This window comes from Phoca vitulina, unplaced genomic scaffold (genome assembly GCF_004348235.1).
Source record: "Phoca vitulina isolate PV1807 unplaced genomic scaffold, GSC_HSeal_1.0 scaffold68, whole genome shotgun sequence".
NCBI lineage: Eukaryota > Metazoa > Chordata > Mammalia > Carnivora > Phocidae > Phoca > Phoca vitulina.
The window spans coordinates 5,941,888-5,957,284 of record NW_022589771.1 but is presented as its reverse complement, the minus strand read 5'-3'; the positions used below and the strand labels follow the sequence as shown (position 1 = coordinate 5,957,284).

General features: G+C 59.1%; 1 protein-coding gene across 5 annotated transcripts in view; it reads right to left on the bottom strand.

Annotated features, from left to right (window-relative positions):
- Positions 1 to 3,068: 3,068 nt before the first annotated feature.
- PDE9A (phosphodiesterase 9A) overlaps positions 3,069 to 15,397 on the bottom strand; it is an 89,822-nt gene continuing 77,493 nt past the window's right edge. For 3 of the 5 annotated variants that reach the window (XM_032392528.1, XM_032392532.1, XM_032392533.1), the window contains 9 exons: positions 14,862 to 14,966; positions 14,544 to 14,626; positions 13,350 to 13,506; positions 10,425 to 10,538; positions 7,780 to 7,884; positions 6,996 to 7,124; positions 5,764 to 5,859; positions 4,288 to 4,396; positions 3,069 to 3,491 (listed from right to left, as the gene is read on the bottom strand). In XM_032392528.1, coding sequence (XP_032248419.1) covers positions 4,304 to 4,396; positions 5,764 to 5,859; positions 6,996 to 7,124; positions 7,780 to 7,884; positions 10,425 to 10,538; positions 13,350 to 13,506; positions 14,544 to 14,626; positions 14,862 to 14,966 — 882 coding nt within the window. In that variant the 3' untranslated portion in view covers positions 3,069 to 3,491; positions 4,288 to 4,303. Of the gene's footprint in view, positions 3,492 to 3,512; positions 3,665 to 4,287; positions 4,397 to 5,763; positions 5,860 to 6,995; positions 7,125 to 7,779; positions 7,885 to 10,424; positions 10,539 to 13,349; positions 13,507 to 14,543; positions 14,627 to 14,861; positions 14,967 to 15,397 lie in introns of those variants that run through there. The other 2 variants (XM_032392530.1, XM_032392531.1) reach the window with 2 other exon arrangements.

Here is a 15,397-nt window from a genome sequence, read left to right as displayed (position 1 = left end):
GTGACCACACAGACTCATTCATTCAATCGGCCAGTGTCTGAGTTCCTAGTACGTACATCACCAGTGCTGCCCCTGAGGTGCGTGCGGTCCTGGGAGATCGTTTTGTGTAGGGCGTCTGTCTATGAACAGCTCGAGTCACCCCAGCCCAGCTTCTGGGCTGTTGGGACTTCACTGGGAGCCGGGCTTCCTCCTGTGTGTCTAAGCCAGGGAAGGCTAGCACACAACAGGGCTGGGTCACCACGGGTCAAGCTCAGTTGGTGGTGACCACAGGTGGACACCCCCCTTGTTGTCACAAGTGACCGCCTCAGTGGCCCCTCGGACCCCACCTCCCTCTCTTCCTGATGACACGGGGTGTCTCCCTCACTGGCCTCTGGCCTCTGCATGTGGCCATTCTGCACAGACACATTTCAGAAGGCCTGCCGCCCAGGCCCCGCCTTGCCCCTGTCTCGATGCACCACCTGGTGGCCCTGTCCGCACCCCCCAGCCTCACAAGCCCACCACCTGTCCTGGCTGTGGGACCTCCGTCACACCGAGGCCCCGATGTGGATGCTGCGTCATCAGATCTTCACCTGGCTCGCTGCATTCATCAGCCAACAGGACACAGGGCCGGCGGCGAGGCTGGGAAAACTTGCTGAGGACACGGGGGGCGCTGTGTGAGTCCCTAACGTCCTCACCCGGCTCCTCCTAGCTACTGATCGAAAATAGCCCCCCAAATCCAGAACGACAATTTTATCCGCCCCTTAGAGAGACTACAGTTAAATTCTTGTGATTTAAACTTTAAAAACTCTCCTATGGTGATATTGGAAAAGCAGTGAGCCAGAGCAGAGCCTCTTGTCTAGCGCATCAGCCCGACACATTGGCCCTCGTCAGCCCTTCCCGCGGTGGGACCCGCAGCTGCCCGTGGAGCGAGAACGGAGTCGGGCATTTCCTGGGGGGGGGGGACGCGGGGGGGCAGCTCCGTGGCCCCCGGCCATGTGGAGCGGTTCCTCCTCTGTACCAGAGGCCACTGGACGCCAGTGGCTGTTGATTGGAGATTAAGTATCTTGTATGTTTAGTGTTCATTCAAGCATCACGTGGAATTGATTTTCTGATGTGATTTGGTTAAAGATGCCAGCAAGGGACTGTCACGTTGGCTTTGGATGGTACGGCGGGAGGAAGCTGCAGCAGGTGCCTGTGGTCAGACAGGACAGGCAGTGTGGAGGTGTCGGGCCCTGGGGTCCCCGTCCCAGGTGAGAGTGACAGACCTTCTCCTTTTGTCTGTCCTCACTCTCGAGGTCAGTGCTGGAGGCTGTGCTGGCCTTCTGCTCGGCAGGGGGAGAAACGGGGGGGGCTGCGTCCCAAAGCAGCACCTCTCCAGTGCCTGGCTGGTGCGTGACATTAGGAGCGAGATGTGTGGGGTCTCTCGGGTCCAGTTTTTGACACATGCATCACTCCTTCAATTGCTAGAAATCTGGGGGGAGAAAAATAATGGAGAACAGCATGTTCTTGTCCCCCCGGGTGAACACAGAGTGACGGAGGCGTGGCTGGTTTGCAGGAAGGTGCGGTCCTGCGGGACTGTGGCATCAGCCGGCTCCATTAAGTTCTGGAAAGCGCAGGGCGTTGTGTGTGTCCTTCGATGGGCAGCGCAGCTCCGGACATTTTATCCTTCACGCTGACTTGGCACTTGGCCACATCTTACCCCCCAGCCTCCAGTGCTGCTGCCGTCACTGACCTAGCCCCCGTGTGTGCAGTCTCCCGGGGCAGGGCTGTTCCAGGCTGTGGGTGAGCAGGCTGAGCTGGGTGACAGGGCCCCCGTCCGTGTGACAGAGGCTGGCTGGCGGTAAAGGGAGGGGCCGTGTCCATATGGAGGGTGACTCAGGCTGGGGCTGCGTCACCCCCATGGGCTCAGCTAATGGGGTGTGAATGACCCCAGTATGTAAGCATTCTGGAGGCAGAAGGTTGGAGGAAGCATTTTGCGGGAGGCTGATGCTCTCGTGCCAGTTTGTGAGGTCTCCACTGATGGAAACCAGGCTGCCACACAAGGGTGGGGACTGTCACAGAGGTGTGCTCCCTACAGACTCCTTCTTCCGAGCTGTTGATTTCCCTGTTCCAGGACTTGGTATGACCTCAGCCCCGTAATGCAGACAGTGTGTTAGAGTGGGTTTATGAGTGTGTGTGTGTACACATGTGTACATGATTGTGTGTCTGTGTGCATGGACGTGTGCACGTGCATACACATGCATGTGAGTGTGGTTGTGTGTGTGTGTGTGTGTGCACAAGCACTGAATTCAGTCATCGCTGTGTGAAGTTCGACAAGGGGCAGAGCGTGGCGAGGTGGGCATTCAGCACAACTCAGCAGGTGGGAGGTACTGGTCAGAGAGCTTTTTCGCTGGGGGAGCAGGTCACAAACCTCGCGTGCGGGCCGAAGTGCATCGCCATCTGGACGCCTGCTGAGTTCGGTGTCACCGAAGCTGCCGTTCATACTGAACTGGAATCAAGAAGTGATGGAAAATGTTGCAGCAGAAAATGAATTATTCAGGGATGGAAAGTAGTGTTCTGGAATGCGCCGAGAGGGAATGAATGCATGGACACTAATCAACACCAGATGAAATGCCCACAGAGCGCAGATTATGCGGCGGCTTTTACAGACTTCTTCAGAGCAGAGCCTCTTCCGTGCGGAGAGGGGACCGAGGAGGTGTGCACGGCCCGGGAAGCATCGAGGGGTCTGAACACACGCGGGGCGTTGGGGGAGGGCTCGGGTGTGTGCTGCCCCTCAGAGCTTGACTGCCCACCAGCAGGGGTCGGGTCTCCCTTTATGGGCAGAGGGCCACCCCGAATGTGTCCCCAATGCTTACCCCAAAACAAAGGCAGGAAGAAGGGACAGCTCCCCTCCCCGGAGACCCTCAAACGTGCTAAGTATGGCGGTTTGAGGTGTTCAATGCCCACCTCCCTGTAAACGGGCACCAGCCTGGTGGTGTGTTCACAACCATGTCTGACCAAGCGGCCTCCGGCCCCATGCCTCCCCACGCATAGCCACCAACATCCCCTCGATGCTCACAAACAGGACACGCTCTGGGCACTGCCTGAGATTTAATTTGAATTTACATGGGATGGAGCATCACATCACACTGGAAAACTGTTCTAAGATACATCTGCGGGAAAAGCACAGTTCCTTGTCTCTGCGGGAGAGCTGGGGGGACTCTGGGGACTCTCAGAAGCAGCCCCGGGATACACAGCACTACCAAAGAAAAAGTACAGTACCCGTTTCTGTATAAGAATATATTATTTAAAAGACAGTTTAAAAATAAAAATTCTGTACAGCATCATGAATTCCTTTTTTTTTTTTTTTTTTGTATTGTGAACAAAACAGTTCTTAGAAAACGCAGTCTTGGCGGAGTAGGCGCTCAGAGTCAACTTTTCCCTGCACGGTCGTCTCCCACGAGGCTCTGGCTCCGCCAGCCTGGTCCAGAACCGCGGCCTGAGACTGTCCTGCCGTCTTCAGGCTCCGTCTGCTTGGAAAAGGAAGAGGAGAAAGCTTCTGTGGGGACTGAAAATATGCAGATGCTGTCAGACGTCACAGGATGACGTGCAGACGATGCTTAAAAACCGCAACACTGTTGAACACATTTAGGCCAAATAAAACAATCTCGATCCCTCTTCTGAACCATTAAAAAATAGGATGTGCCTGAAAAACGAAACACCAACGTTACAAGCACCTGGGGTGTCCCGGTGTTCTGCTCGTTTAACGGACAAAACAACAATAGTAATGGTATTATTCCCGCTAGTGGAGAGATTCAGGCTCTGAGGCTCAGAGAGGTTGAGACACTTGGGCGGGTCACTCAGCTGGTCCTGAGCTAAGCTGGGCCTGTTGGGTGCCCGCGCTTGTCGCTACTCCTCTGCACAAAATCAGACCTCGCGTCCCACGCCCTGCGCCTGGCACGCTGTGTAACTGAGAATCTCTCCAGTGATCCTTCAGACCGAAGGTGCTGGTTTGCCTTTCACACGGACCACACGAGCAGCTACTGTCAAGTGCGTGGAAAACGCTCACAGCCGTGTGAGCGATACCGCATTTCTGGGAAGCTGTCACAACGTGCTTGTAAGTGGCCCGTAGGCTCATGACCGATCTTGTGCTATCAGCCAAAGCATGTCCCCCTTCCTTCAGAGCCAAATTCTATGAATTACAGGTAAGGAATCAAAGTCTCACTTACTCCAAAACCATCAGCCATTCGGATTTTCTGCCCTCCCCTCCTTATGTCCTCCCCGCAGCCCCCACAGATCTTCACTGCCGCCCCGTTTTGTCTGAATTACCATATGCGTAGAGACGTCAGTTCAGGATGGCATTATCTTCACTTTTCCTCACATCTCTGCTTCCCTCTCTCTGCGGGTCCGTGTGCCCGGATGTCAGGCTCTCCGTCTTCTGTAAGCAGGACAGAGTAGGGGACAGTCAGGTTCCAGGAGCCCGTGAGTCCCTGCTTATCTGCTAAAGAGCTTTCCGTTGAGTGAAATGCTAATGTGTCACGGAGACGGATGTCCGCAGCAGTCTGCGTGTCCGCCACCTTCCCCACTACGGGAGGCCTCCCCGTCTCGGCCACAGTCCCGAGCTTGGACTGCTAGCTCGTCCGGGCTGCAGAGCCCGTGGACTGGCGGGGGTGAGCACGGAGCCTGTGGGTCTGTCCTTTCTGGGGGTAGGAAAGCATCCTGGGGGTCTGAACGGCCCCCGCTGGGTGGCCAGGCCTGGGACCTTTATAGCAATGGCTCTCGGGGGGCCCAGGAATGCCAAGGTGCTTTAGCAATCCTGCTGGGGGGCCCGCCAGGGACATCTGCTCGGACATCGCTCTCTGTACCATTTGCTTGTAGGCTTTGGAGGCTCAGGACCTCTCAGTGACCTTCTGGTAGAGGGATCCGACTAGCGGAACTGGCTGCGGGTCTGGAATGCCCATCGACCAGTAGGCAGCTCCAGAGTGCCGATGACGTGCCTGGTGTTGTACACACGGCAGTTTGGGGGGACGAGAGCAACACAGTGCACCTGGGAGACCACCTGGCGCTCAGTGGGGCATGGGGGTTCCCAGCGGCAAGGCTGGGGGGCACCATAACTGGGGAGCCCTGACTGAAGGAGGGGGGGAGACAGTATGGGGTGTGGGGTGTGTGGCGCGGCCGAGGCCAGGCCCACTCCAGGTGACTGGCTATCAGGTGGGGGGGGTGTCTGTGTGGTCTCCGGGGGCAGGGGTCCCTGAAGCAGAGATATACACACACCAAGGCCCTGGCGTGGCCAGACCCGCTCACAGGCTGTGCAGAACGCCTCTACCCTGGCTCTGAGCATGTGAGCTGGACCTTCCCTGGACATAGTACCAGGCCTCACAGCAACCTAGAGCCAGGCCTGGGCTCCCTGACCCTAAGTGGGCTGAGCCACCACGTGTGAGCTCCGGGATGTGGGTGGTGGCTTCCGTCCTGCAGGGAGCAACGTGTCCTACTGCCCTGTCCCTGAGCAAGGTCAGCCCCAGGGCCAGGAGGAGGACAGGGACACACATGGGGCCGGGGTGCTGCTCTGAGGGGGTCTGAAATGTGGAGAGACCCTGGAGCATCCGATTACAGCACAAGGACTGGGGATGACATGACCCCTCCAAGGGGTGCAGAGCATCAGGGGCAGTTTGGTTTCACGGAGAGTAAAGGTACCCTGGTTTGCCAAGGTCTGGATTTCAGGGGAATGGAAATGAGCTCTGGTGCAGAGGGCCCTCCCGCCGAGCACCCCAAGGATGACCGCCTTCCCCATGTGGCACCTGTTACCTCTCTCAGGGCGTCATCCATTTGCTTCAGTTCCTCGTAACGATCTCTGGATTCCCAGAGGGGCTGGAGCATGATTTCCTCCACCACAGGGAAGAGCTGGGAGAGACAGACAGGTTCACGGTCCATCATTCTCGAAGCGGCGGCAAGCGTCTGGGAAACCGGGGGGCCAGGGGACCACACAGCAAGTGTCCTCGGAGCCCCTGGGCCGCCACTTGCAGCGGGGTCCCCGGTGACCCCCGTCCTGAGGCCATCTGGTCAGCAGCTCCTGGAGACCCGCAGGCCCAACACCTGCCACCCGCCCACCTCCGGGTCCCGCTCTGTTTCTGTCCTCACTTCACACGGCCCTGCCTTCCGCCTGCCTGTCCCTGAATGTCCGTTGTCCAGACGCCAGCCTTGTCTCTAGTCTCCTGACAGCCCCGTGGCTGGAGGAACCAGACGGTTCTGGTGGCATGGCCTTGGCCACCCTGTCATCCCCGCCTCGGGGGACCCTGCGCATGCAGCTCTCGGCCCTGTAATGCCCCCCATGCCTTGCACGCTTCCCCGTCACAGCCCGGTCCTGCTGCGGGGGGAGGGCAGGGCCCACGTGGCAGTCCTGCGCCCCTGCACCCGCTGGCCGTGACAAAGGCCGGAAGTCTGTGCAAGGAATGTACAGGGAGGCGAGTCCCCAGAGAAACAGCAACAAATGGGGTTAACGGGAGGACGCGCCGAGGTGGTTCCGGAAGGCTGGCTGGTGCCATGGGGCCGAGGCCAGCTGAACGGGTGCCCTCAGAGGTGGAGGCGTGAAGAAAGGTGAGGACCAGGAGCTGAGGGCCGTCCTGTAAGACAGGCATGCCCAGGACGGCGGAGGACTGCGTGCAACGAGGGGGGCAGCCCTCCCTGTGTTGGGGGCATGGGGAGCCATGGAAGGTTCAGGAGAGAGGCAGGGATGGTCTCCTTGCTGAAATCAGCCTGGGGATGGCCCTGTGCCCGGTAGAGTGGGGCAGGTTAGGAGGTTCTTCTGAAGGCAGAGGTGCCCTGGAGTGGAGAGCCTGGGGCGGCTCCAGGGGGCACGGAGACCAGAAGGCTGGGAGGGGTGAGATGGGGAGGCGAGAGGGTGAGGGCTCCGGGGATGCTGGCGGAGGGCCCTTGGGTCCCACCTCACACCGCACAGGGGCGCGCATGTGAACCTGTGCGTGCGCACATGTGTGTGTCTCTCAATGCGGCATCTTCAGCACGTGGTGACAGTCACTCACCTTGGTCACCGTTTCGAACATCGGGATCAAGACAAACTTGATGAACCCAATTTGGGCTGTGGCTTTGGTCACTTTGTCCCGGTCCATGAAAGGGGCCACGGGAAGGCCCTCGGACTTCTCGCGGTCGCTCTGGGGGATGCAGTGGGCCGCAACGTTAGAAATATCCGTGGATTCTGGGGACTCTGAGGGCACGGGGCACGTTCCTGTGCCTCACCCAACCAGACCGCTCTGCCGTAGGGGTGGAGGTAGCGACAGGGATGGAGCGGTGTCTTCTGTGGCCACCGGAGCGTTCAGAGGGTGTGCGGGGCCGGCCGTGAGGACAGGACGCAGGGACAGGCGCGGCCGGCTCCGAGGCAGAGGTGGCCTGCAGGACCCCAGCCTCCTCCTGGGGCCCACCTCACTGGCCTGCCAGCATCCTCCCCACGCTGGGTTCTCTGAGCGTCAGCTGACCTGCGTGGTCTCACCCGCCCCTGGGGGCCCCTCCTGCCTCTGCTGCTTCTCTTTGAGGCCGTTTGCCCGACTCGTCCGCCCTACCAGCTGTGCACTGGTCACGGGCGGTGGGTTTCAGCGCTCGCTTTCCCACGCTGCCCCTGTCTTCCCTGTGTCAGGTTGTACCTGTTCATCTTGGATGTGCACCTGCTGTGAGGGCTTCCTGGAGGCTGGAGGAATTGTCTGTGACCCACTCCACTAGTCCCCCTGGGTACACCCGTCGCCTTTCCAACACGGAGCCCGTAAAGGCGTTAAGCTGAGTGGCCGGGGGGGCTGGTGGGTGTGGGACACTTACCTGCATGAAATACTCTTCTAATAGGCAGTCCACCCAAGGTTCCGCAACTTCCATTGGACGGACCTCGTTAGAGATGTCACAGCATTTTATCAAAATCATCTTCAGCTGGAAGAGAGATCTGGGATCAGGCATGGGGCGCAGAGCACGTCCCACTCCTGCTGTCTGGGTCTGGCCTTGCCGCCCCGGGGGATGGAGGGGGCGCTGATGGCCACCGGGGGCTGAGCTCTGCTGCCTGTGTCCATGGTGCCGCGGGCTCGCTCTGGGCAGGTGCGCTGGCAGTCCGCGTCTAGACCCCCGGCCACGCCCGGGAGAACGGGCCTCACTGCATCCCCACGGGATCAGAATCTGTTTGGGGGGCTTGAGGAGTAGAAAAGTCTGTTAACACAGACACGCTTTGTAATACAAACTTAAATTGTAAAGTGTAAAAGGATCTTCTTGCTTGTTGAGGACACACAAAAATATAGAAAGAAGTCACCGTTAGCAGGCAGAGGTTAAAGGGGTGGTGGTGGGACCCCTGGTAGCAGCGAGCGTATCAGAGGAAGGCCCCTCACAGAAACTCGGGGTGGGGGGCGTTCCCCTGGGCACCGCATGCCCCCGAGCACGAGTGGCACCTGCAGGGCTGCCCGTGACCCCAAGGGCATCCACCGGGCCGAGCTCTGATTGCACCTGCCCCTCCTGCCTGGAGTCAGAAAAATCACACAGCGGCGAAGGCAGTGGGGGCTTCTGCCCGGTGCTCCCAGGCCTGTGTCTCCCCTGTGAGCTGGCGCTCTCTGCCCGGAGCCCCTGCACCTTCTGCTCAAGCCACCACCCTGCAGAAACCTTGCCTCCCCCTGCTGCCCACTGCCTTCCAGGTCCTGCTCTGGCCCCTCCATCCAGCCTTCCTGGCCCCCCCAGCGCCAGATAGTGTCCCCCAGCAAGGCCTCCTGCTGCCACACATGACTGTCCCCAGGGGTCACTGACGTCCCGGGACAAAGCGTGGGCCACTGCTCAGGGTCTGAAGGTGACCCAGCAGGAAGTCCCCCCGGGCACACCAGCGTGGGCTGTGGGCCCTCTGAGTGCGCCCGGGCTGTTTGCACCCAGTCTTGCAGGAGGCGAGTGGGAGCCTGACTCAGCAGAGCACCTCTCCGCTCAGCTCAGCGTCTGGCACAGCCCCAGCTGAACCTCAGGGTGACCTGGCTGCCCCTTTCCCTGTCCCTGGTCACCACCCTTCCTTATCAGTGCCCGGGAGTCGATCCAGGCCTTCCTTGTCTGCTCTGGGAGTTGGCTCCAGAACACAGGCCGTTACAGGGCCTTGCTTGGCAGGCCTGTGGGAAGCTGCCCCCACACCGGGCCCGGGGCACAGCCTGGGCACTTCGTACTGGAGGGAGCTGTGCCAGGATCTCAGGCCGCGGCCACACAGGGCACCGCACCCAGGCCTCCTGTTGGGGGCCTCGGCTGAGGTCCTAGAATCCATTTTGACCCAGAACCTTCCACTCTTGGGCCTCTCCTTCTACCTCCTCCAGTGCCCATGTCCATCAAGAAGTGGGTGCTTTTGGGGCTCCTCGGCCAAGGCACGATCCCCTGGTCTGTGCCGCAGGCCATGGACCCTCGCTCTGTGTGGGGGCGGAGGGCCCTCCCTTGCTCGAACAGTTGGAGTGAGGGAGTAGAGGTGTGATGGTCACTCCTCATCGTCCTGACCGCTCGACACCTGGCAGCAAGACTTCTGGCCTCCTGCCCGTGAGGGCCTTTCCTTACGTGTCAGAGGGCACGTGGAGGCTCCGAAGGGGCTCAGCCTACTCGTTCTTCCTCCTGGCCCTGCTGGGGAGGGCAGGCGGCATCCCCACACCCCGCTGGTGTTTCAGGAGCAAAGCCGTCCCTCCAACGTGACCGCATCTCCCCGTGTTCAGCCCCATGAAGGGATGCCTCGGGAGGCTCACGGGGACATTTTCTCCTGCTCTTTACTTATGGAAAATGCTAGGTCCTTCCCTGCACACTTTGTGTGTTAGCTGTAATTCAGGTTTGGGGACGGGATGGACAGAAGGTCAGCCAGATCTCACAGGGCTGTCCTTGTTCATCAGGTTCTAGGGATGGAAAGGGACCATCAGTTTTAAAAGAGAGAGAGAATGCCAGAAAGGCCTCCCACCCAGACTAGGCTCAGCATCACCCCTTCCCTGAAGACTGGGAAGGACATTTCCATGTGTTTTTCTCCTAAAAGGGCAGGCACAGGGCAGACCCAAGTGGGCTCTCCTCACTGGAGAGATCTGCTCCCCTTCTCTGGATGCCCGGCCCCTGCTCATGGAGGGGTGAGCCGGGAAGGGGCCCTGCGGGTCCGACTTGCCCGCCCAGAAACTGGTACGCAGGGTGTTTTCTGGGGCCATGCCTTCACGGGAAGACCAGCTTTGTTCTCAGGAAACCAGAGCAAGATGGACTGCCTTCACCCACTCACCACCTTCAAGTCAGAATGAGATGCAGGAATCAGAAAAGCCGCCTCTACCCGGGACATGGGCTCGCTGGGGGCTTTTCAGGTAAGCGCTGTGATTGTGCGCCCACTTTAATCATGCCTTGCTCCAAGGCCGGGCAAGGGTTGGGGTTTCTCGGTTTCCAGTCTGGGCTGGAGGGTGGGACACACGCACCAGCCTTCGAACGAGCTGAAACAAGCTACTTACAAGGGTCATGTGCTCCTCATTGCTGTAGTCAAAATTCTCCATTGTTTCTTTGAAAGAATCCATAATTTCTGCATGTCTTGCCATGTCAGTGGCTAAAATTAATGTGATCATCCCCTGAAAAGTGAAAGCAAAATGTTAACCCCGGGTACCGTCCCAGCATCACTCCGTGAGCCCCGACTGCCTGCCGAGCCCTCCGCGCAGTGTCCCACTTGGTCCTCGTGCCAACTCGATGTGTGTCTCTGAGAATCAGTGTCCTCATTTTCAAGATGCAGAAGCGGAGCCTTGAGGAGGTTGGGGAGCCTCCCAGGCCGCGGCTGGCGGGTGGAGGCTGGGGATTCAAACCCACGCGTGCGTTGCAGGTGAGCCCCGAATGCCGAGTCCAGGAGGAGGCAGCCCCCCCAGGCCCGCCAGGCTCATTCGCTTGCAGGTGGCAGGCTCAGCACCATGCTTCCCTGTGACGGCTCGTCTCAGCCAAGGACAGACGCTTCCCCTCAATCCAGGAGTCCGGGTATATAGCTATTCCTTTCACATCACGTCGCTGGAGGTCACTAACCGATTTTCCAGGAGACTTTTCCCTGTTATCTAATCTGTGCCTTTAGTGCTTAGGAGCGATCAAAGTCAGGTTATATTTGACAGCATCTTTCTGCTAACACGTTTGTAAATGAGGATGCAATGATTAAAAAAAAAAATTTTTTTTTTAAGTAGGCTCCACGCTCAGTGTGGAGCCCAATGCGGGGCTTGAACTCATGACCCTGAGATCAAGACCTGAGCTGAGATCAAGAGTCGGACGCTCAACCGACTGAGCCACCCGGACGCCCCAAGAATGCAGTGATTTTTAAAATAGAATTATTACCTTGTTAACCAAATATTGGTTTAGTAGAAGTAACGTGATTTGAAGCCGTGACCGTCTGTACACCCCGAAAACATGTATAAGGACACAGCTCTGTGCTGCACAGAGTGCTGTGCTTTCCCCAAAACACAGAACTACAGCATCCGGGATGGAACCGAAATCAGTGGGGACGGATCATCTCAGATGTATTTTGGGGGAGGGGAACATCCCTGGCATTTTGAATTCTGTGATTTCTCTTAAAGATTTCATTGTGTTACTAGTGAAGGGGCCACTCCTGTGAGGATTCATCCCTAAACATACTCAATGACAAAATATTATTAAAAATTGGGACAACTAGGGCGCCTGGGTGGCTCAGTCAGTGAAGTGTCTGCCTTCGGTGCAGGTCGTGATCTCGGGGTCCTGGGATCGAGCCCCACGTCGGGCCCCACGCTCGGTGCAGAGTCTGCTTCTCCCTCTCCCTCTGCTCCTCCCCCAGCTCACGGTTTCTATCTCCAAATAAGTAAATAAAATCTTTAAAAAAAAAATTGGGACAACTGGTTTTATGCCCAGAAAGTCTCATTTTCACGTTAGTCACGTGTTTGAGGCAGGACAAGCCTCCTGTGTCCCCCTGGTGGGAGGGTCCTGCTCTGACCGCTCCCGGGGGGCGGGTGAGGGTGGGTCACGCACGAGGGGGACCGGCTGCTGTGGCCCTGCAGGAGCTCCTCACCGGGCCGCCGTCGGGGCCTCTCCATGACCTGCGCCTTTCCCACTTGAGAAAGATGCACCTTGGCTCATCCTGGCCGGGCGCTCCAGAGCAGGGGAGAGAGCGGGAAAGCCCACAGATAAAGGGGACACAGCTGTGCCGGGAATCAGTGACTTGCTGGTGACAGACCTTTGGCACTGCCCAGAGCTCTGAGCTTCCTGGAAGCGTGGCCGGTGGGTGACAACAGTTTACGGGGCTCTCTGACAGAGGGAAGCTTCTCAGACCTCCGGGAGGGAGAGCCTGGATCCCCGTGTCTCCATCAGGTGCACCCTGAAGCCACACCCCGAGGCATCGAGCAGGTGAGGTTGTCATCCATGGGACGGCAGAGCGTGGCTCCTCCACACGAACGTGGCCCCCAGCTCGTGGCGCCACTAGCTGGGTGACAGGGACCAGCAGAAAGGCCCCCTCTCACAGTCCGGAGGCCAGAAGTCCCAAGGCTCTGGGAAAACGTCCTTCCCGACTTTTCCTGCTCCTGGTGGCCCCAGGCGCTCCCTGACTTGGGTCCATGTCACTCCAGCCTCTGCCTCCACTTTATGCGGCTTTTTCTTCCATGTATGTCTCCCCTTCTGTCTCTTCTGAGGACACTTGTCATTGGATTTAGGGCCCACCTGGGTAATCCAAGCTAATCTCCAGAGATCTAACTTAACTACCAGCAAAGACTCTTCCCAAGTCGAGTCACATTCACAGGTTCCGGGGGTCAGGAAGGGAACATACAATTTCTTTGGCAAAGGGGGTCCATTCAACCCACATACTCCTCTAAGAGGTCCTTCCGGTCTCTTCCTTCCCCTGGAAACATCAGAGGGGGTGCACGGAGCTGTGCTCAGCAGGGACCCCCTGCGTGGAAGGGGGTGTTACTTGCAGCGAGTGGGAAGCTGTGGGTCTCAGGACAGGAGGGCACTGTCCCCTCCTCCCCAGCGTCCCTTATTTGAAGTGGGTGGTGGGGCTGACTAAGTTGAGGTGGGGGTTCGGGAAGCAGTCAGGTTTCTGCCAGGTTGGATGCAGCAGGTGGGTCTGTCCAGGGCCTGCACGAACTCACTGTGGACCTCTGATGAGTGACCCAACCTCTGGAACCCTCACTCTCCCAGGCTGCAGGCTGGAGAAAGGACGAATCTCAAAGGATTCGGTCAAATGAGGGATGTGAAATGCAGGTTGGCGGGGTCCCGTGTATCCGTGCTGAGGGATCGCGTCTCCCTGGGGTGCACTGGCCTTGGTGGGGGAGGGCTGGGGCCAGGAGCGCGTGGGGGCCTCAGCCACTGGAGCAAGAGGGTTCCGCCCCGGGGTTGTGCTCACCGTCCCCTGACTCTGCAGTCGGAGGGCCCTTGCCCCTGCATACCTGTCTGATCTGCTTGAACTCGTCCAGCTGCACGTTGGCAAAGATGTTGCACTCGGGCTGGGCGAGAATCTGAAAGGCCACGGCGCAGTGGTGGTTCTCCAGGGGCGAGATGTCGTTGTACCGGACGGCCAGCTCCGTGCGGGCGTTGATCTGGTACCTGGCGTCGAAGGGGAGAGCACACGGAGCCTCGGGCACCCGCGGGGATGCAGCGGTGCCAGCAGAGGCCAGGAGGCGAGCCGTGGCCCTCTGCGGTACCAGGGACGCGCTCCTCTGGGCTCTCCTGACTCTCTGCTGCACCTTTCGCTCGATGCTCTCAAGGTCTTTCCTGTAACCCTACCAGGCAGACCCCCCCAAGACCCCTCCTCTGCGCCCAGTGACGGTGCCCGGAGGCGATCAGGCCTTCCGTGTTGGCCCCTCGACACGTCATCGGTATGCGCAGAGGGCAGGCGTTTGGGGGGGCACCAGGGTGTGTTTTCATGTTACAGCTGTGGCTTCGACCCCTTGGCTGGACTGTACCTCGCACATGATCTTGAGTGTGAAAGCAGGGGGTGGATGCTCACAGTGCCCGCCTCCTTGGAGGAGCCCGGGCGTCCCCACCACGGAGGCCTGCTGTCAAATGTGATGGTGAGTTCTCGGCCACGTCGGACCACACGAATACACCTGCTAGGACAGGTGCATCACCAGGGATGCAAACCAGTGCCACATGGCTGGGACCCGGCAGTTATGCAGGGTGGACTCTGTGCCCTTGTCCCCCCAGAATTGGGACTGAATCACTGTTCCCGTGAAGCCTGGCCCCCACGGCCCGCTGTGGACCCCTCCCACCCGCTGCCCATCTGCACTCCCTCTCTGCCTCGGTCCTGTTGGAAATAGGCTGGGGAGAGGGATCCGGAGAACGGGGCATCATGTGCGGGCATGATGCCCTGCTTCAGGCGGAGGGGAGGACTGGCATCACCAGGACCGCAAAGGAGTGTGGCAGCCCCTCGGGGCTCGGCAAGCCGGAAGCTTCTGCCCCGGGTGGCCCGAGGCCCTGGACCAAGTCCCAGAGTGGGAGCTGTGTCCTACGGAGGTGAGCTGGGGGCTGCTGAGGCCTTTGCCGACAGCTCCAACTTGGAACTAGTCTGCGTGTTAAACTGAAAAGGTCACTCTGATAACCAGAGAGCCCTTTAAAAGGAAAAAGAAAAATCATGTACATACGTGTTGTTGTACCCTGGATGATCCAAATCATGGCAGATGGCTGCCGTCATTAGAATCAAGATATCCATTTGGGAAAATTTCTCCTGGATCAGAGAGAGGGTGGGAGGGGGTGAGGAGGGGGCTGGAATGGGGTGGGAGAGGAGTGACATGGGTAGGATGAAGCCCCTCAGCAGCTGGCCCGGGGGTGGGGCCAGGAGGGCGGGGGACACGGTGGGCTGGGGTGGCTTCCCTAGGGGGGTGGGGGAGCCTGTACCCCGGGTGGGGGCTGCGTCCCGAGCGAGGTGCTGCCACCCCCAGCAGGAGCCCCCCGAGACCCACCTGGAGCCTGCAGACCCAGATCATGCTATACATCATCTGCGTCACGCAGAAGCAGTGCCGGAAGTTGTGGAAAGGGTTGTTCCTGTAGTTGTCGTGCACGCAGAGCTGCGAGAGACGGAGGGTCCCAGCTGCCCACGTCTGCTGCCCACCCTCCCCTCCAAGCGACCCCGGGCAGCTCCTTCCCATTTGCCAGCTGACTGCCAGTTTTTCGGATGCCCTCTGCATCACCCTCGGCTGACCCAGAGGCCAGCTGCCTTCCTGGGCTGGAGGTACGGGCGAGGCGGCCAGGGGGCCTGAGGACGTCCCACTGGCCGCTCTGTGGCCGGAGGGCAGGTGGGCAGTAGGCTTTCACCTGGGCTCATGGACTGAGGTGTCCCCGGAGGAGCTCTGAGGAGCCACGTGGGGACGTGAAGCTGCAGGGAGGGCTGGGGGGCTATCGGAGTGGCTCTGGGTCCCGGTCCTCATCACACCTTTTCATATTTTAATATTTAACATCTATGCTTTTCACACTTAGTTCTGAGCAACATTTTGTTTAA